Source organism: Crocodylus siamensis, chromosome 4, assembly GCF_052110815.1.
Source record: "Crocodylus siamensis isolate JL-2025a chromosome 4, ASM5211081v1, whole genome shotgun sequence".
Lineage (NCBI taxonomy): Eukaryota > Metazoa > Chordata > Crocodylia > Crocodylidae > Crocodylus > Crocodylus siamensis.
The window spans coordinates 67,631,062-67,651,424 of NC_143398.1; the positions used below are offsets into that span (position 1 = coordinate 67,631,062).

The window sequence follows — 20,363 nt, forward strand, 5'->3', positions numbered from 1 at the left end:
ACTCTACTCTGCCATCTCAGTGACCCTATCTACAGCTGTGCTGGAAGGGAAGGGCACATAGGAGATCCTGATGTGGGGGCAAGAGCCCCCCTACCCCATAGTCCAGAATCCCTAGGGACTTCTGTACCCAGGGATATAAGAGAGCTTCTCTGGTCTCCAGTCTACTTCCCAGATCCAAGGCAAGGAACAGGGTGTTCATACAGTGAGGGCCACCTGGCACACCACCCCATAATGTGTCTGTGGACAAGCCCCTTTCCTACCCTGCACTCCACCCCTGCTGATCACCCCCAAAAAGGGGCTGTTCACCTGAGACCCTCTGCAGCCAGACCTACCTACCATAACACTGGTAGGCTCACCCCTGGGTTCCCCTGCACTCAGGAGCGGAGACTGGGGAATACACCCACACCCCACTGTCACTAGATGGCCACTGCACCCCCCCCAAAAGGGGGATCTGTTCACCCCCTCCCCAAGACCCCTGCAGTCCCTCAAACCCTGCTTATCAGACCATATCAGGTTCCCATGCACAGTGGGGGCCAGTGAACAATGCTCTCCCTACCAGAGACCCCAAAAAACCACCACCCTCAGGGTCCTTTGCACATTTGGGGGGAAATGTGTTAAACACTTGTGCTCCCCTTCACAGTGAGGGGAGGAAACCCTCCATTAGACCACCTATACATAAGGAAACAAGGTGGACCAAGAGAAACCCTCACTGGAGAATCGTGCGGGGAAGGGAGAGTGGACTGTGTGATACCCAGCACAATGATGGGAATGCACAGTGGCAGTCTATCTGCATTTGCAGTGACCTGGCTAACCACCTCTTAGCTACCTTGCAAAGTGAGCGGGGGAAGTAGGACCATAGTGCTGTGTGTGCTGGTGCCCTCGGCTGCTCAACAAGTGCTGTTTTTTAAACTGTATTTTTAAAATAAAGTAATAACTACTTATGCTAGCTGGTGCAGAACCTTCCCTTCTCCTGAACAACATGGAGAAAATGACCTTTTGTGGTCTGCCCTGGGTGCATGTGCAGAGCCGACCCAAATGGGCTGTAGGACCCTGAGCAAATGATTGAGACTGCCGACATAGCTGTAGCGGCAGCAGCATGGAGCATGCCATTGGCCTTGCTGTTGCTCAGGGTCTGGGGGGCGTTTCTGGGAGATGTCATGGGGGGAGGTTCCCCCTTGCTGTTATGGGAGTACGGGCATTTAACCTGCTTCCTCCCAGTGTGCATGTGCAGAGCCGACCCAAATGGGCTGTAGGGCCCAGGGCAGATAAGCTCATGCGGGGCCCTGACCCAATCCTGCATAGCCTGAACTCAAAGAAGCTGCTACTGCCGTCAGTATCAGGGGTAGGAAGCAACCGACCAGATGCAGAGCCGGCAGTGGCACAGAGTTGCCATGGCCGCTCTTCCCAGCTCTGCAGGGCCTCCCAAAGCATGGGGCCTGTGGTAGTCACCCCTATTCATGCCCCCCCCTCCACCGGGGATGCCTTTGTGCACAGGACCCTGTGAAGCAGGAGGGGCTTTGGGGGGCTTTGGTGCTGGTAGGGGCATGGAGTGGAGCCAAGGTAGAAGCCCCAGCCCAAGCCCCAGCCCAAGCTCTGTCACCTGAAGGAGCAGGGGTGGTGGTATGGACTGCACCACTGGAGCAGATTGGGGAGGGCAGGTCTCCCCCCTACAGTCCACATGCTGCTTGGGTTCTAGGGGGGCTTTGGGGGATGTTGTGGCAGGGGTTCGTCCACTTGCTGCGATAGGTGGTGTGGGTGTTTAACCTACTTTCCCCCAGATGTGCATGGAAGGGCAGGGCTTGAGGTGGTCTTTGGGGGTGTGGTGACTCCTCCCAGTGTCAGCTGGCCCTGCAGTGAGAAGGGGCGGGGGGCAGGTGAATTCAGGCTGGGGTGGGGGTGTAACTGTGAAACTAGGGAGAGCCCTGTCTTGTCTTCTATTTACTTTGCATTAACTAGGTGCTAATCAGCAGTAGATGGCCAGTCTACCAGGACTGCCTCATTCAATCTGCCCTATAAACAAAGTTCTGATGCCAAAGAGTAGGGTTTTTCCCAGACGTCCTCTTTTTGAGCCCTCTCATCTCTGTCCTGGCAGGTTTTTTAAATCTGACCAAATGTCCTGGATTTTGCTTTGCTTCATTGGTGGGAGCAGGGAGAGGGCAGTCAGGAAGCACAGACATAACTGCCTGCAGCTGCAGAGGTGTACACAGACCCATGTGGTGCTCCCTGTTGCCTCTGACTGCCCTCCCCATTCACCAGGGGAGCAAAGCAAAATTCTAGACATTTAGTCAGGGCAATGGGGCAGGGGTGGGTTTCATAGATTGATAGACTGTAGAGTCGAAGGGACCGCAAAGGATCATTGTGTCCTGGCAGGAAAGAGGACCAAAGTCAGATGACCCCAGCCAGATGACCTATCAAACCTTCTTTTGAAGACCTCCAAGTTAGGTGATAGTACCACCTGTCTTGGAAGCCCATTCCAGATTCTGGCTACCTTTACTGTAAAAAAAAAAAAAATATTTTCCTAATGTCTAACCTGAATCTACTTTCCACTAGTTTGCACCCATTATTTCTAGTTACTCCTAAGGCTGCTCTGGTAAATAGTGCATTGCCTGTTGTTCTCCCTTGATAAACTTATAGGTAGTTACGAGGTTTCCCCTCAGATGTCTCTTGTGAAGGCTGAAGAGATCCAGATCCCTCAACCTCCCCTTGTAGGGTCTTTCATGGAGGCCACTAATCATGTGGGTGGTCCTCTTCTGAACCCTCTCCACATTCTCCGTGTCCCTCTTGAAGTTCGGCACCCAAAACTGGACACAGTACTCCAGCTGTGGCCTGACCAATGCTGCATAGAAGGGGAGCATCACCTCCCTCGATCTGTTGGTCATACATCTGGTAACGTAATGCATGACGAGGTGCGATTGGCCTTGTCGATGGCTTCATTACACTGCCGGCTCATGTTCATCTCGGAGTCAACTGTGACTCCAAGATCCCTCTCAGCTGCTGGGGAGGTCATCCCCCAACCTGTAGGTGTGCTGGGGATTCCTCCTCCCTAGGTGGAGTACCTTGTATTTATCTTTGTTGAATTGCATCTTATTTCATTTTGCCCATTGACCCAACCTGTCCAGATCAGCCTGTATCTGCTCCCTGCCCTCCAGTGTGTTAACTTTCCCCATAACTTGGTATCATCTGTGAAATTAGAGTGTTCTCCGCACCCCAGTCCAAATTGCTGATGAAGATATTAAATAACAACAGTCCAAGGACCAAACCCTGTGGCAGCCCACTGCCCACCTCCTTCCAGGTCGAGAACAACCCATCTACCACTACTCTCTGGGAGAACCTATGTCGATAGATGTGAGCTTTCCTCAGCATTGACAATAGCCTCTCTCCTGGGCTCAGTAGAACATGAGATGATGACACTACTTCAGAGCTTCCCCCCCTCTGACTTTCTGCAGGGTGAGAAAAGGAAAAATAATGCCCAAACCAAAACTGAACAGCGTCACTCCTGTGCATGCTGTGATGGGGAGGGGGTGTCTGACCCACTCCCAACAGTGTGCACAGGACTCTGGAGGGACTTTGAGGGGGGGTCTCTGGCGTGGGGAAGAGTTGTGACCCTTCCCCCTACCTGAAGTGTCAACTCGCCCTCCAGTTGCATGTAGGTTTTTACCCACTCCCTGGAGCTTGCAGAGGACCCTTGGGGAGCTTTTTTGGGTCTCATGGGGGAGGGTCTCTTCCCCTAGTGGAAGTCTTGCCTTGCAGGCTCTGCAGAACAAAATTTGCATCACTGGCTGTAATGCACTTTCGGCTGTGGGGAGATCAGTTCCCTGTTTCCCCTTTTTTCACCCTTTTCCCCACGCAGTGGTATATTTTGAATAAATAAAAAATAAAACCAACACAGATGAAGATGCTTATTTTTATTTTTTTATTTTTTCAGTTACATAGAGGAGAATGTTTTGAACTGATACTGGGCTGCTGGCTGTACCTGGTGGTAGCAATTAGGAGTTACCACTTAGCAAGCCCCCCTTAAATACACCTGTAATTAAAGCAAATTAGGTGTTTTGACATGTACTACCCCATTTCACCTTGCATTTAAAATGCATCCAACCAGGTTTAATTAAGGCGATTTTTGCCACTTTAAAAGCTCATTAAAGGCAGTCATGTGCATTAATTGGGGACTTTAAATCCGCTTTAAATGGTGAAAATCGTCATGTGTCTAAATGCCCAATGTGTTGCAGAGGTGCTTGTTGGGACATGAGGGTACTCCAATGCAGGGCTAGCCAGCAGGTGACTCCTACACTGAAATGTGAAGCAAATTGGTTAGCAGTGCTCATCTGTGTTACAAATCAAGGATGTTCATATTTCCTTAAGACAGTAGTTCTCAATCTTTTTAGACTCAAGGCACCCCTTGGGAAATGCCAGCTCTTACCTTTCACCTGTTTTTTCTAGTCAAAAAACATAGAACCGTTCTGTTGTAAAGAACTCAGAATAATTATGATGCTGTGGGCTGCTATTTGAAATCTCTGGGTTTATCCTGTGAATAATGTAGGTATTTGCACGCCTAACAGTAATAATATTGCACAGCATCCTTAGAAGAATCTCATAGCATTTCAGGGTGCCACAGAACCCTGACTAATAATCACTGCCTTGAATTCAGATATACAGAATTTAAAAAAAGATTTTGACTTTCATTTAGCTTGGGTACTATAACATTGCTGCTGATTATTTATTTATTTGAATTTTAGTAACAGTGTGTCCCTACAGACTTTTGATACCTAGAATATACCTAAAAAGGCCATCACACTGTTGCGGCAGCCGCTCTTGATTATGGAGCACTTCTATTCTCACTGGCAGCTTTCTTGTTATTGTCTATTTGATTCTCTCTGTCTTTTTCTTTCTCTCTTCCTTTCAGTCCGCACTGCTAACAACTCTTCCCAAATGTTAGGACAGTGTGGGCAGCTTTTTGGCAGGTGTACCACAAATTAAGCCTGTGCCCTCCCCAAGTGCCAGTGATCCCCTACCTTTGCTTTCTGCTCCCTGCGGTGGGCCACACAGACGCTGCCCATGCCGTGGGTGGCCACAGGTTGGCCACCCCTGTGGTAAGACGGAGAAATGCTTTTGTGGTGTACAATAGATAGAAAGCAACCAATACCTTCTCTAAGCTTGGTATACCAGCATATCTTACAAAATAGTTTCATAGTTTTTAGGGTCAGAAGGGACCTGAACAGATCATCAAGTCCGACCCCCTGCCCTGGGTAGGAATGAGTGCTGGGATCATAATACCCCAGCTAGATATCTATCCAACCTCCTCTTGAAGACCCCCCGAGGTAGGGGAGAGCACCACCTCACTTGGGAGCCCATTCCAGAGCCTGGTAGCAACTAACCATAAAGTAATGCCTCCTGATATCAAGCCTGAACCTGCTCTCAATCAATTTGTAGCCATTATTCCTTGTTGTCCCAGGTGGTGCCCGGGAGAACAGAGCCTCACTTATTTTCCGCTGGTCCCCCCTGGTGAGCTTATAGATGGCCACCAGATCCCCTTAGTGTTCTGTTGTATAGGCTAGTTGATTCAGGCCATTTAGTTCTTGGTAGGGCCTGGCCTGCTGGCCCCTGACCATACGAGTGGCCCTCCTCTGGACCCTATCAAGGTTAGCCACATCCCTCTTGAAGTGCGGCGCCCAGAACTGGATGCAGTACACCAACTGCAGCCTGAACAGCGCTGCATAAAGGGGAAGGATCACCTCCCTGGACCTGCTTGTGATGCATCTGTAGATGCATGACAAGGTGTGGTTAGCCTTACTGACCACTTCCTAGCATTGGCAGCTCATGTCCATCTTGGGGTCAACAATGACTCCAAGATCCCTTTCAGCCACTGTGTTGTTGAAAAGGGTGTTTCCCCAGCCTGTAGGTATGTTGCAGGTTCCTTCTCCCTAGATGCAGCACCTTGCACTTGTCTGCATTGACTTCCATTCTTTCTCATCCACCCACCTCTGTAACCTGTCTAGATCTAGTTGGATTCTGTCCCTCCCCTTCAGTGTGCCCACTTCTCCCCACATCTCTGTGTCATCAGTGAATTTGGACAGCATGCTTTCCATGCCTGCCTCCAAGTCGCTGATAAAGATGTTGAACAGAAATCTGAAAATGAACAGGTATATATTCTCTCCCCCACACCTTCTTTTTTGGTCACTTACATTATATTAAATGGACAAAACTCATGCTTCTTTCTTTGGGTTTATTGGTGTTGACTCTGTACTTTGAGTAAAAATTAATAAAGTAATTTCTTTTAGAAGACGTGAACGATCAAGGGAGAGGGACCACAGTAGGTCGAGAGAAAAAAGCAGACGTCACAAGTCCCGTAGCAGAGATCGTCACGATGACTATTACCGGGAAAGAAGCCGTGAGCGAGAGAGACATCGTGATCGTGACAGAGATCGCGACAGAGAGCGTGACAGAGAACGGGAGTATCGTCATCGTTAAAGAAGGTGGGCATATTAGTTTCATGCTTTATAAGTAAATGGTTTCTTTAATTAATAGCAGTAAGTTTTGTCAGTGGATTATTTATATGGTAAATGTCTATATTTTAAATGCTCCAGCAGTATGTACTGAATCCTTTCTTCTTGTAGCATCTGAGGCAAACTTCGGTAAGTAATGAGAGGTAACTATCTTGTCTTGGTGTGTGTGTATGTATGTGTATGTGTGTTTTCTTCTAATTGCATGTATGTTTAATTTCTGTGGTGTGGTATTGATCTTAGCAACTTTTTGGATGGGGATTAAATAAATTCTTGAAAAGCCCTTAAATCAGCCTAATGGAAAAAAGTCTTTTATTGGTATAATGAAATGCTGAAGTTTAGATACCCACTTCTCTTGATCACATATTTCAAGATTTAAACAGTAAATTGTGATTGTTTCAATGTAGGGGAGCACTTGCATACATTTAAAGCCTATCTTTCACCCTTCACTGTGACCAGCCTATTGCCAAATCTGTGGTCCCTGTTAGGGTTCTTGCACATCTGGTTTTCTCTTGGTTTCATTGGAGTTTTACGTGAGTAAGGACTCTAGCAAGATTTGGTTCTGGTTTGTAAAATGTTACCTCTTAATATTTCAACCTGTATTCTCTGGTCCTTGAACTAAATCCAGATGCTGTCCCATGCTAGTTGAATGGCTTTTTGTGTCCTTCATAATTGGTAGAGGTTCAGGTCATCGTGTAAAGACTGATGAATTAATGTATAAATGGGGTTCCTTTTTTGCTGTTTTTATATACACTGAAAATTGTGTTTCTGTATACATCTGTGGTCCCTTTCTACGTTAAACATGAAAGCAGCTATGTAGTAGTACTTTGAGTAGCTGCCTAAACCCTCAATTGCTAACTGGAAAAATGGATGTTAATGTTCAGTCCATATGTAAGCAGTTTTACATATGTGCACCACTCTGAGGATTTTGAATTGAAGTTGTTTGTTCCTTATGTGATATAGAACAGAAATTGGTCTCTCTTGGTGTCATTGAGAAATCAGTCTTTTCCTCATCTTTAACCTTGATTTAGAGCAGTTCCATATTACCGACATTAAAACTCAAGCTGTGAAAACATGTCTGTTGAAACTTCTTCATTTGTTTGCCTTTAAATTTTTGCTTTTATAGTTGTATGTGGCATTTATTCATAAATATTCATTCAAATGAAATTAATAAAACCAGAACAAAACTGTTAGTATTCGTATAAAACTTAGTATACCTTAAGTGAAAGGAATTGTGTAATGTCAGCTTCTCCTGGTTGGCCTTGAACATTGAGCACTTCAGGAGCAACCCAAATCCTAATCTTACAACTTTGCCTCACTTAGAATACATATTGTTGTAATACAAAACATAAATATGTTTGAAGGTTGAAAAAGCAGAGCATGGCTTATAAATTATACATTTAAGTTAAAAGTAGTGATACAATTTATTATCTTTCTAAGGCCTTTGAAAAGGGTGGAGTTAAAGAGAAAAATAATTAATTCCTAGATCTGCTAGAAGCAAAACATAACCCTAAAGGAGCAAAATGACCACACTAATTAATTAGTATTAAAATGAACTGTTCTTGGTTCATAATTGGTGGCTAACCCAAGGTGGCCCCAACAAAGGAGAATCAGTGGGTTAAATGAAAATTGGTATGATGTGATTGACATTCAGTTGATCATAATATATCCTTTAAAATGCCTGTGATGCTTACCAAACATTTAGAAATATTTAGAAATATTCTTGGAATGGTGGGGAGGGAAGCAGGAAAAAGCCATTTTGGTTTCTGTGTATAAAATGTCAAAACAGAAGTTTCAAACTTTCAACACTGAATGTAGTTTCTTTCTTTTAAAATGGATTCTCCCTAGCTATCAGAGGTTTTTCAGACATATTTGTATTATATGTAGCCAGTACTGTGTCAGAAGTAACCTGTTTGGGCTGAATGACAGTTATATTTCCAAGATTTCTTATTACCTCTGTTGTATACAAGTAAATTGCATCAGCAGTTGTTAATAATTTGGACTAAGTGCTTCTATGTGCTTTATTAACCAATTTAATTTTTCATGTATTCAGACCATGTGTCTCTTTTGGATCTTCTATGCTAAGTATAGATAATTTCTCCCACTCTCTCCGTTACCCCCCCAACAAAGTGTCTGAGGGGGACGGCCGTTACATTTGAGTACCAAAAAATTTTTAACAGAATTTTAAATCTGGTGTTCAAGTGTATGGTTTACTCGACTCTCAGTATGTGTGGAATTTGCATATACAACTTCCTCAAGTCAGTGTTTTGTGTCCTGAGACTTTCTTTTGGATTTGGAGAAGTTGTATAGATAAGTGCCTTTGCAACAAGAGACGAATAAACATATGATTTAAAGGGAATTCATAGTGGCCTGAATGTAAATGAGAGGTTTGTATTTAACAGCTATATTGTAAACATTGTCTTGTTACTGTCTTATGAAAAAAGGGCCTAACTTTTATGGTTTTCTGTAAAGTACTTTAGTAATTTGGCTTGTGTGTGTGTGCATTTTCACCAAGATGTATGTCTTCATACTTTTTTTTGTTTTGGGGTTTTTTACATGACTTTCTTTAAAAAAAAAAAAAAAAATCTAAAGTTTCCCAATTGCTTACTAAAAATAACAGAAATTCCAAGAGGAATTTTTCTCCCTTTTGCCTACAGTCTTTTACCAGATAAAGGGCTTATCTGTGTGCCTGCATGAATGGCATCTGTTTTCCTCTCTCTTTCTGTGTATGCTTAGTAGTGCCAGAATGCCCTACGAGCATATATAACGAAAATGTTACATACTCACTTTAGAATGGTTTTAAAGGTCCATTGTAAATTTTTGTATATAGTGAAACATTAATCAGTTGTTTGATTAATCATTTGTCATTTGTATCTAATTACATTCATATGTAGATGGATTAAATTTAAGTAATTTAGTGTTCTGTAAGGTTTTCTGGAAAAAGTCAGATGTACCATTTCAGATTTTTACACTTCTGTTTGTACATTTAATGTTCCAAAACTGAGTTGTCATGAGACTCGTATGTGTTTTTACTTGGACAGATTCTGAGTTTTTCTTGACGTCTGTCTGTTGGTATCCTAAAAGTAATAGTAAAATTACAAGTGTAAAAGTCCAAAAAACTGGTGAATCAGTTTCAAGGGAAGGGAAGGGGAGAAAAGTACAACTTTCTGGCCTTTTAAGTAACCTTTAAGAAAACAGTAAGTCTGTTTTGTCAATCAGAATCTCTTACTTAGAGGAAGAGTAGCAGAAAAATGAACATGTACAAACAGAACAGTAACTTCATCAACCTGATTTCCCCCCCCCACCACACACACCTTGGGTTTGTTTTTTTTTAAAGACAGTTTTTTAGTTTACCTGGTACTTCAGTGATGTATTTCAACTGTTAAACTGTCTTAATCTTAATCCTATTGTCTGAATTTTTATAACTATTGACTGTTATGTTTTTTTATTTTCTGTTTTTGTTATTGGGGTGCTGATAATTTTCTAATTAAACTGGGTTTGGACTGGATTACAAAGGGAGAGTGCACTAATATTGTAGTTTTCAATATGTATATAGTTTTTGCTCGGTTTTCAGAATTGAGCTCTCTGCTCTCAAGTTCTCAAACCACTGTAAGCAAAATCCTTAATCCTTCTGCTGTACTTTCTTAAATATTCTCCACAAAAGGTGTACTCATGACCATGTTTAATAAAAGATTTTTGAGTATTAGTGTGGTTAAAGCACAATTGCAGGCTTTTGTCTATTTAAAATAAAGATAGCTTTACCAGGGCAGTTCTTGTTTTTTTTGGGCAACAGGGTGGGTGTTGAATGCTTACTAAGACTTTTTAAACTTGCAGTTAGTGAAGAATGCCTATTTTATAAATTAAAATGTTATTATTAAAGCCAGTAGCTATCAATTTACCTTGAGTGGACCTATATGGTAGCATTATTCAGTGCCTAACTGTACTCAGCTTCTTGACATTGTTGCAGAGCTAGTTAATGCTGGGATAGTACTACCATTTTTCCTAGCAGCATATATTAGCCCCTTATGCAAAAATGCTGTATTTGAGGAAAAGTGATGAGAATCTGGGTACTGAAAAAGACAGTGATTGTGATAGACTGTTCACTCTTACTTTGTTCCTCCTTTCCTTGTATTCCTGAAAATTGTTTGTTATTGTTAAATAATTTGGCCTTTTGGGTAGATCCTAATGTTCCTCATAAAAGGATGTCAATACTTTTTGGGCATTGATTGAATGAAGAGTGTAAAAAAACAAAACAAAAAAACCCCTCCACAACCCCCCAAAAAAGTGCCACTGTTTTGTGCCTTTACTTTTTGCTGTGTAAAATTATCTAAGTGTATTAAGTGTTATTGCCTTAATGCTTTATGGTAATGAATAGCTTCTGCTGTAAAGTATATAGTGACTTGGTGCTATTTGGTATCTTGGTGCTATTGGTATCTTGCTATTTTCCTAAAATAAACTAAAATTTAGCCCTATTAACTCCTCTTTAATTGTATAACTGTACAATATTTGTTAATACTACAGGTATATTGTATCTCTTTCTTTAACTTTGCTCATGGGCTTGAGATTTCATTATTTTTCCATACCATGAACACTTTCCCTTCAATTCTTAAGACAACAGCTGTGATTGAAGCTTAGGTTGTAGAGCAGTTCCATAAGAAATCAGTCTTTCAGGCTACTTTACATTTGGAAACTCAGCAAACTGCAGTCAGAAGGTTGGTTGGAAATGGTATTCAGAGAGGAAATGAATTGAGCCTACAGTCTCCCTTTTTGCTCACTGTGGTTTGAAAACTAAGCTGTCTTTTCAGAAAAAAGATCTTTTTTATTCTCTATGGCATCTTGATCTGCCTTTTGGTGTTTTCTTTATCTTGATATGGTAGATATTTGGTTCCCAGCTTTATTATTTGTAAACTAAAATTAGTTTTTCAGAGGTATTGAATATTTGATTTTTAATGAATTTTTATAAAAATGTTGTATGCTCTGTAAAAGAAATCTATTGGATTATGGATAAAATATTAAAGAGTTAAAAGTCTAATTTGTTAGGCACATTGGAAAATGCAAATCTCTACTGAACATGCTATATGACCAGACATACATTTTCAGTGATTAGACAAGCTGGGTTAATACAAAATTTTTCTGATGAATGAATCTAGAATTTGGGAATATACTTTTATTTTCTTCCCTTAATTTTTTTTTATGTGGGTTAGGTGTGGTTTTGATTTCAAAATATGACTAAAATTAAGCAAAGGTGTAAGGTAAGTACAGTAGTACTAGAAGTCAGCCAAAATGTTAAAAAAAGCAAAAAAAGATTGTGTACATGTATATTAAACAACTACATGTATGTGTTCTGACTTAAGTGCAGAAAAGCAAAGCAGTTTAGAATCAAGATTGAAGCTCTTTTGTTCTCAACCTATTTTGTCTCAGTTTTGTTAAAAACTATAATCCCAGCTATTACATTTTGAATCCTGGGTTGAATTGAGGAATGAGTTTCAGCCTTGAAACTGAATTTTTGTAAGACTTTTACCTTTGTCTGTACATTTTTTTCTTTGTATATAGAATAAGATTTAAAACATAATTTTATTGAAGTACATGTGAAGGAACCATTAGTATCTGATACAAAAAAAATTGTATTTTTTGCATTTTTTTTCAAATGTGAGCATATTATGAGTCTGTACCTGATCCGTGAAATTACCTTAAATTTGTTTAGAGTACTGTTATCATTTAACAGGTGTATACCTATGGAACATTTCTGGTGCTCTAGAGTTGTTAGACTCTCGTATCCTAGCTGTTAAAATACTGATACAGATATATAGACTATTTAAAAAAATAGCAAAGCTGCTTCTGCAGGCTACTTTGAAAAATATCCAAAGGACCTGTTGATCCAAATGATAGAATTTGTAGTTATCTTGTGTGTTTGAAAAACAAAATATCCAAAGCTACAGAAGAATAAAGAGATGAGCCTCCCTTCTTTATACGGTGTTGAGATTCTTCTGTAGAATGTTGGGGTCATAGACCAAGATCAGAAGTTTAAACCATAAGCAGGCTATTCTTCAGCTGACATTTTAAAATCTGAAAATTTGGGGTTTATTAATGGGAATGTTGAGAAATGGTTTGCTTTATGGTAACAAGCTTACATAGCTATAATGCATACTGGGGACCGACAGCTGTTGATGATTCTTAAACCAGCAGAAAAATGGTATTACCAAACATCATTGACTGAGAATATTTTACTATGCAAACTTCTTGTTTACTCTTGATGGAACCGTTTTGTGCTTGATGGAACCATACTGAAAATGTTAATATATATCCTCGCACCGAATTATCCTCTCTGTTAGGAACCATAAACTCTGCGAGGGTGATGTTAAGATTTTTTTAAACAAAATTTGTGTCAATTTTTGGGTATGTTAGTTGTTTGTTTTGCTTTTCCATCAAAGATTCAGTATGATATTGGTTGTCTTAATATATTGTAGTGCCCTAAATTTAAAAATGTTGATCCTGTACCCAGTGTACCACAGGTTCTACAGAAACCTCTGCATTTTCTCAGATACCTTAACAAATTATCCCACAGACCTTGCATGTTTTGATGCTCATACTGTAAATCAGATTTATAGTGGTCTTGGATCTGTTAATTGTCACATTAAATGTGCTAACAATCCATGATTTTTTTTTTATGCTCCTCTGAAAAACCAACTCCTGTGTTCGCCTGCAGGGAATGCTTTGTGATCACTTTGTTTTTGCACGTTAAGCTTTAAAAGCAACTGTAGAGAATTTGGTCCATTTTAGAGGAGAGGATCCCCAGAGATAGGTGGCAGTCAGTATATTCACCACGTGATAGCACAGTTCAGGAATTTGAAGAGTTCCAGTTACTAGTTCAAATTTGGACAACTCTGTTACAGACTCTTTCTTAGAGCATAAACTTTTTGATTTGTGTGTGTGTGTGTGTATATGTATATGTATATATATATATATATGTATATATATATTTAAAAATAGGTCAATGCTAGTCATTGATTGGGAAGATAGGAGATCTTGTTAATTATAATTTTGGTAAACATTTACATTGGTTCCTAATTGCCTCAAGGCTTCTTAGTAGTGAAAGAATTCTTGACAGCTGTGTACTGGTATGTGTTCATGAAATTACTTCTCTAAATGTCTGGTTTTGAAATGACCAATTTAATATGGTGCTTTCATTTAAATTCATATGAAGTTGCTGATTGTTGAAATTGTGACATACTGCTGACATGAAGCTAACTAGTTGTGTTTCGTAATGGCATTCAAATAAAACTTCTGTGTATGGAATTATACCATCCAAGTACTATGTGAGCTGCTACAGTAGCTATTAGATTAATTGATTTAAAGAATTAGGCAAATTAGAAAGTAGGTTTCTTTTTTTTTTTCCTTTTAATGGAAGAAACTTGACTTCTATGTTGTTTAAATGGTACAATGTGGATTTTTATATTGAAATTTTGAAAGAGGTTTCTTTCTTAATTCGAGCCCTGTGTTGGTTTATCACTTGGCAAATTTTGTAATACAAGCATCAGGCTCAGTTGCACAAGACACTGCACTGTTAAATGCAATTAAATTGTGAAATGCCCTTTTCATTATACATTCATTATTAATTTGTTAAATTAATTAGTTTAGAATTACTGTAAATAGGTAGGTAAAATGTAAATAACAAATCTGTTTGGTGATACCATCTAAGCAATTTTCATTTATTCTTGCAGTATGCATATTCTAGGAAATGTTCTATATAGATTCCATCACTCACAGGAACAGTAGCTATTTTTTCTCTCATGGTTCAGTGTTTAACTGTTAAATTATATTTCAACTTTCTGGTACATTTAACATATTAAAAATACTGTATTATTCTCTGAGAATTTTTCAAACAAGTAGCTACTGCTTCCATACCCTCTCTTTGTGTTAGATATACATTATGGTAGATGCACGACTTGTATATGTATAGTTAAGCCAACATTTTTCTGTGTATTATGGGGACTAGCAAAATCTACATCACAAATTTTGACACATTACAGCTGAAGGAAGAGGAACACCTTGCAAGACAAGAAACATTCTTCAAGGAAAGATGCTTGTCCAGCAGTTTGCTTCTTGTGATTGAACTGAGCCTGTAAGGATTCATGGATAAAATGAACAGGAATAGATCTGAATAAAGCAAATCTGCATACATGGTAACCAGTAGCTCTTTTACTTTTTTATGTTGCTTAATTGTTTTATTTGAGGGAAACCTGTGTGATTTAAAACTTGTAGCTTTTGCAACTTTATTACTGGTTATATACATTTGGCAATTATAATGTGCAAGCAATTGGAAAAAAAGTCAAGTAAATGCTTGTTTTTATAGTAGTTTGTTCTTGTTAAAAATGTTCATATGATAATGTCTGTACACGGCACCATTTTGATTACAATAGATGTAGTGTTGTAATAAACTGTTTAATGGGGCTGATGTGTAAAGCTGTTCAAGTTATTTGATGTTTACACCTCAGGGAAAGTCTTGTGTTCAGCAATATTTAAAGATAATGTTACTATGAAAACATTTATACTGTCTTCAAAAAGCATTGCAATAACTTCTGCATAAGCATCAACCTAATCTTGCATTCAGTGAGTTAAGCATACTAATGTCACTCGCACATTTGATTTTTGATATTAAAACAGGTGATGAGACGGTCTTTAATTCTATTTTGCTTTTCTAGCAATTTTTACATAGATGGCTTGTGAATTTGCTAAAAGGCATATAAAGCTGTAAAAACTGCAGTTTGTTTGTCATTCTGTTACACACAGTCTGTCATCGTTTTTTGGGAGGAGGACCGAGGTTGATTTTACTTAAATTGAAACCTACAGTTTATAGTTTGACTGATATTAACATTATTTTTATTTAAACTGTTAATATTGGCAAAATGTCCCTTTGAAAATACAGCTGCAGTTATTTATGGTTTTATATTAATAGGCTTTTGTGTGGTCCATTTTTCCCCAAGGCCAGAGACGGTCTGTACATAGGTGTATATTAGATAAATGTGATTGAAGAAACCAATTGTTTCCATTTTTTCTAGCTATCTATTCCAATGGGTGTGACATTTTTCTTGACCCTCTGGGGTTTCATAGGTTAACTCACACATCTGTATAAAGGAGAAGGTATACATGTGTGTCCCTTGTTCACTGATGGACAATATTGAACCATCTTAACAAACAAAATGAAGCTAATTAAATCAGTCATGAGGTTTTGCAAACTTACCTAAAAACATTATAGGTTAGAATTCAAACTTTCTGAAATTTAGAACAAAAAACAAAGGAGACAAGCAGACTTCTAATACCTAATTTATTTCTAAATGTTGTGAGGTATGAAAATGATAGACAATAATAGGCGATGGGTATAATCATTCTTAGCAAATTTACAATTTGCTTTTGGCTGGCTTGTACAGGTAGATGTACTTTCCTAAAACTGGGTTGCTTTAACAGATTATTCTCAGAAGCTTTCACTTGGAACAGTTTGCTTGCAGAATGGGGTTTATTGTTTAAAGTTAAGTTTCAAGACCTCATTGACTTTTAAAAGGTTCTCTTTCAAACAATTCTGATTTTGCTTGTTACTGAATTTTAGTTCAGTGAGTAAAATCCCCCTAGGAGGTTAAGTTCTCAGATACTGTTAGGAAAGCATGTCTGTTGTACAGAAGCACTTAAAACACACAAACGAGTCCAATTGACTCCATGAAATTTAAATATGTGCTTATGTGTTGTTTGCATAAGCTCATGGCTGTGTCCTTTTACTGAATTGGGGTTTATATTCTGTGCTATTGTAAAACCTTTGCATTACAATAAGAATTCAAATTTAATGTTTTTGTTACCTACCACAAAGCTAGATTTTTCCTACAAAGGCTGATACCATTGGACTTAGCCACAGGCTTTTGTCCATTTTTATTTCTTAAATTGTATACCTCAGGTTCTCGTGCATGGGATCATTGGTGTTTGTCAAACTATTTGCTACTGAAAAAAAATTTCAGATGTATGTTTAACCTGTTTAAAAGTGATGACTGCCTTCAAAAATTTTGTATCCTGAAAGTTGTATCAGACATCATATGACTGGTTTTCTTGTTTTTGTGAATAGATGTTAGGTCTGATGCAATTTTTAACTTTGTTTACTTACTGTGTGTAATAAGTTTAGGGGAAGAAATAACCGCAGTATGCCTATTAAATGGCAGGTAGCTAATACGGAAGGGGCAGCAGGTAAGTAATGTGTCTACATGGATAGAAATTTTAAACCTGTAACAAGAACTTTTTAATTCCATAACTAAAATTAAAGTAATTTTATGCAGGAACTGATATTTTTTTAGTCTACATCATTTGAAATCTAAACTCTCTCAAGAGATACTGCTTTCTGTTGGGTGTCATTTCCCTTCCTTCTTTCTTATAGAGATTCCATTGCTGGCAATGGAAGTAAAATTTTCAATACAAGAGTTAAATATAAACTTCTGATGCACGTCTACGTAGATAATTAGTTTGAGGTCCCAGTATGAAGGCAATAATTTCTAACTGATTTCTCTCTTCATTGGAGTGGTTTAATACCTTGTAATTAAGATGATTCTTCAGTATTTTGGGTTTATTTCTGTCAGATCTATTTTGGTTTAAAGAAGAAAAAAATGCAGGTGGGGGGTGAGAGGAGGGCAGAAAATGTTCCAAAGACCGTATTCGCACCAAAAAGAAGTATACCCCAGTATACATTTCATGCTGTAACTGGATCTGAAGTGAAATTCCTGCCTAGCTTCAGATTATTCATATTACTGGCAATTTTCTGGGCCCTTTCAGGATCTATCATCTTGTTAATTTACTAATTTCTGATGATGCCTCAATTGCTGCTGAAGTGTTCTTTGGTATTCAGTTGTAATTAATCTGCTGTTGGTGAAAGGACAGATAGTCTGTTCAGAAGTGTTTGATGTCCTGCATGTGGGCTTTCACAAGTTACAGACAAGTAGCATTGTAAGGCTCTTTCTTGTCCTTCACTTTAATAAAGGAATTAAAGTATGGCTTAATATAGTGCATGATAGAAGCAGCAGAAATAAAGTAGTTTTACAGTAAGATTAGCCAAGAATATTGGTCTCCTTTTGGAAAAGCTGTTCTGACAAGTTAAAAAAAAAAAAAAAATCTTCAAAGTATAAGTGGAATGTATTGGAAAATGTAACTTTTTTTGGTTTCATTCCCTTTCTGTTTTCAAATGTGCCAGTAACTTGATTTCAGATTGTATATTGCAAGATGAGCATTTGTCAGGGTTTTTAAAAAAGATTTAACCTAAATTTTGACTCAAACTTGAGTAGTTGTTGCACTCTGTGCAAGTATAAGGCAAAAGATGCCTTTTATTAAATTTAGGGTTTAGCTTTGAGTGGACATTTGAATTTCTCTCTCAGAGTACTGAGGTTTCAGTGTGCGTTTCAAGCTGTATTAAAAAAAAACAACTAAAGTCTGATTATGGTTAGTAGCCTACCCAAATCCTTGTAAATGTTTTCCCTAGTTGTATGTAGAATACTGCAGATTTAAATGCTGTAAATATCTGTTGTTTATGTTTCTAGTAAAAATACATGGCATTCTTTTTTACAAAGTACTAATTTCTGATTTCCTTTTCTTACTGATGTGCTTCTGTCAATGTACAATTTAAGCATATTGACTTTCTTACTAATTTTATTTAACCAATACTAAGACAAGCTACTTACAGAAAATACCCTGAAAACATTTGATATAACTGGGATATAGCCTTAAAATCCTCCTGAATATGATTATGAAGGTAGCTCTTTATGCTGATTCAAATTTGAAAATATATTAGTAAGATTTCTTTTGTACTTGAAAGACTTCAGACCCTGTATTCTTCTTGGTTGACATTCAGAAATAACGTCATGTTCTCTTCAGAAAAGTACTGGTCAAAATGCATAATTTGCACTGGTCAAAATGCATACGTACTGACACTAACTTGTATGCTAAAATCATTTTTTCTAGACCAGTGATACCATGTAACCAAATTTATGAATAATTTAGGTCCTTATAAAGAGGTTAGAAATAGGTTCTATATAAATTTATATATATAATGTGGTAGAATTCCCTCCAAAACGTATTTTGACTGTTTGAAGAAGTAATGTGACCTCTTTTACGAAGAGCTAAATTATTCATGAATTTGGTTATATGATACTGTTAGTCTAGAAAAAATGGTCTTAGCATACAAATTAGTCTCAGTTTGTATTCAGAACTTCTGATAACCTCCTACAAATGAGATTTACCTCCCCACCCCACAGTGGGATAATACATTGGTGGTCAAAATGCAGCATAGGCAGCCTGCCTCTGTGTGGTGCACAGCAGATCAGGGAGGAGGCAGCACAACAGCAGATGGGGCAGGGAGCACAGAGCAAGGAGTAGAAGGCAAAACAGCCAATTGGACTGAAGAAAGGAATCAGAGTGGCACTTAGGAAGGGTGTGGGCTAATTTGTGGCATTCCTGCCAAGGAGATTAGCTCCCCACTGGGACAACGTATGATACAAAGGCACATATTAAAAACACAATGCTGGCAGTACCTATTACCTTAGGAACTAGTGTTTTCGTTTTTTCTCTTTTTTTCTTATGTACAGATAGTCTGAAAGCCTTGCCTAAAAACGCATCAGTTCTGGGCTGTGGTTAGTAGCAGAATCAAAACTAAGCTTCAGTCTGGGGCTTTAAATTGGGAGGTAGTAAATGTTTTTCACATGCTATCTCATTGGAATTTTCTGATTCAAATTTCAATCTGATGGTAACATACATTGTCAAGATTTGAGACTGATTTAATAACCCTTGTTGTAATGTATTGTGTAAAACAAAAGACTGAGCAACTGTACATGTTGTTGCCACACTACTGATTTAAATATACATTTCTGTGTAATTTATTAAAGATGAGACAGGGATATACTTTTCTAAATATTCAGCTTGCTTGCAATTATAGATCTCTCTCTTTTTTTTTTTAAAGTAAACGTCAGGTTTACAAAGGTTAAAAAAGGACAAATATCTTACTGGCAAAATTTAAGATTTTTATAAAGGGGTAACTGGCGTTCATATGATTATCTTGTACTGTTTCCTAATTCCCGTTCCATGCAAAGGTGTCATCAAACTGTTTCCAGGATGATTTTGAAGTATGAAAATGACTTTTATGTAAATTGAAATATAGAATTATTACAACACATTGTAAACAAATGGATATCTAATTGCCTGACTTGAAACATTTTTTATAAACAGCAGCATTCTAATACCAGCAGAACAGTTTTTAAGGTGATGAGTCTGAAGACCTAGATTTTTTTTCAGCAAGGTAAGATGGTATCACATCAAATACTTGTGTATTCAATTGAGACACCTCAGCTTCTAAATTAAGTTCAGTTAAAATTTATTTTACTATTTTATGGATGTTATATTTGGAATTTGCAATGATTTTTATTTATTGTTGACTTTCTTTCCTAATTATCTTTCTTCTAGCCTTTAGGTGACACTATGAATTTTGCTATCCAACTTTTTGTTGGTCTTAAACTGCAGTAGCCATTTATCTTGTATTGAAGAAATAAAGTTATTTTTATAAGTAAATATATTGTCTGTGTTTTGTTTTCAGTTCCTCACATTTTTATAGGATTCAGCATGTAGTGTGCCAAACTATACAACAGGTGTTCAGGCAACTAGGACCTTTTGTTACTACATTCTGTTTTAGGATCATTTGTTGACAATTGTCCTTCTAATTTAATCTTTAAAATAGCAAACTTTTTGCTCAATTTTGTGTTTTGTTTTATTTTGTGTTTTGTTACTTGTAATCTCCAATAATAGAAAACACTCATGTTCTTACTATTAGAACTCCAGTGAACTGCACATAAT

The 20,363-nt window shown here is 38.3% G+C and overlaps 1 protein-coding gene across 5 annotated transcripts in view; it reads left to right on the forward strand.

Moving 5' to 3' along the window:
* The window catches only part of CPSF6 (cleavage and polyadenylation specific factor 6), a 39,674-nt gene extending 24,714 nt beyond the window's left edge, over positions 1-14,960 (forward strand). For 2 of the 5 annotated variants that reach the window (XM_090042505.1, XM_090042508.1), the window contains 2 exons: positions 6,276-6,470; positions 14,528-14,960. In XM_090042505.1, coding sequence (XP_089898631.1) covers positions 6,276-6,465 — 190 coding nt within the window. In that variant the 3' untranslated portion in view covers positions 6,466-6,470; positions 14,528-14,960. The other 3 variants (XM_090042507.1, XM_090042509.1, XM_090042506.1) reach the window with 2 other exon arrangements.
* Positions 14,961-20,363: the final 5,403 nt, after the last annotated feature.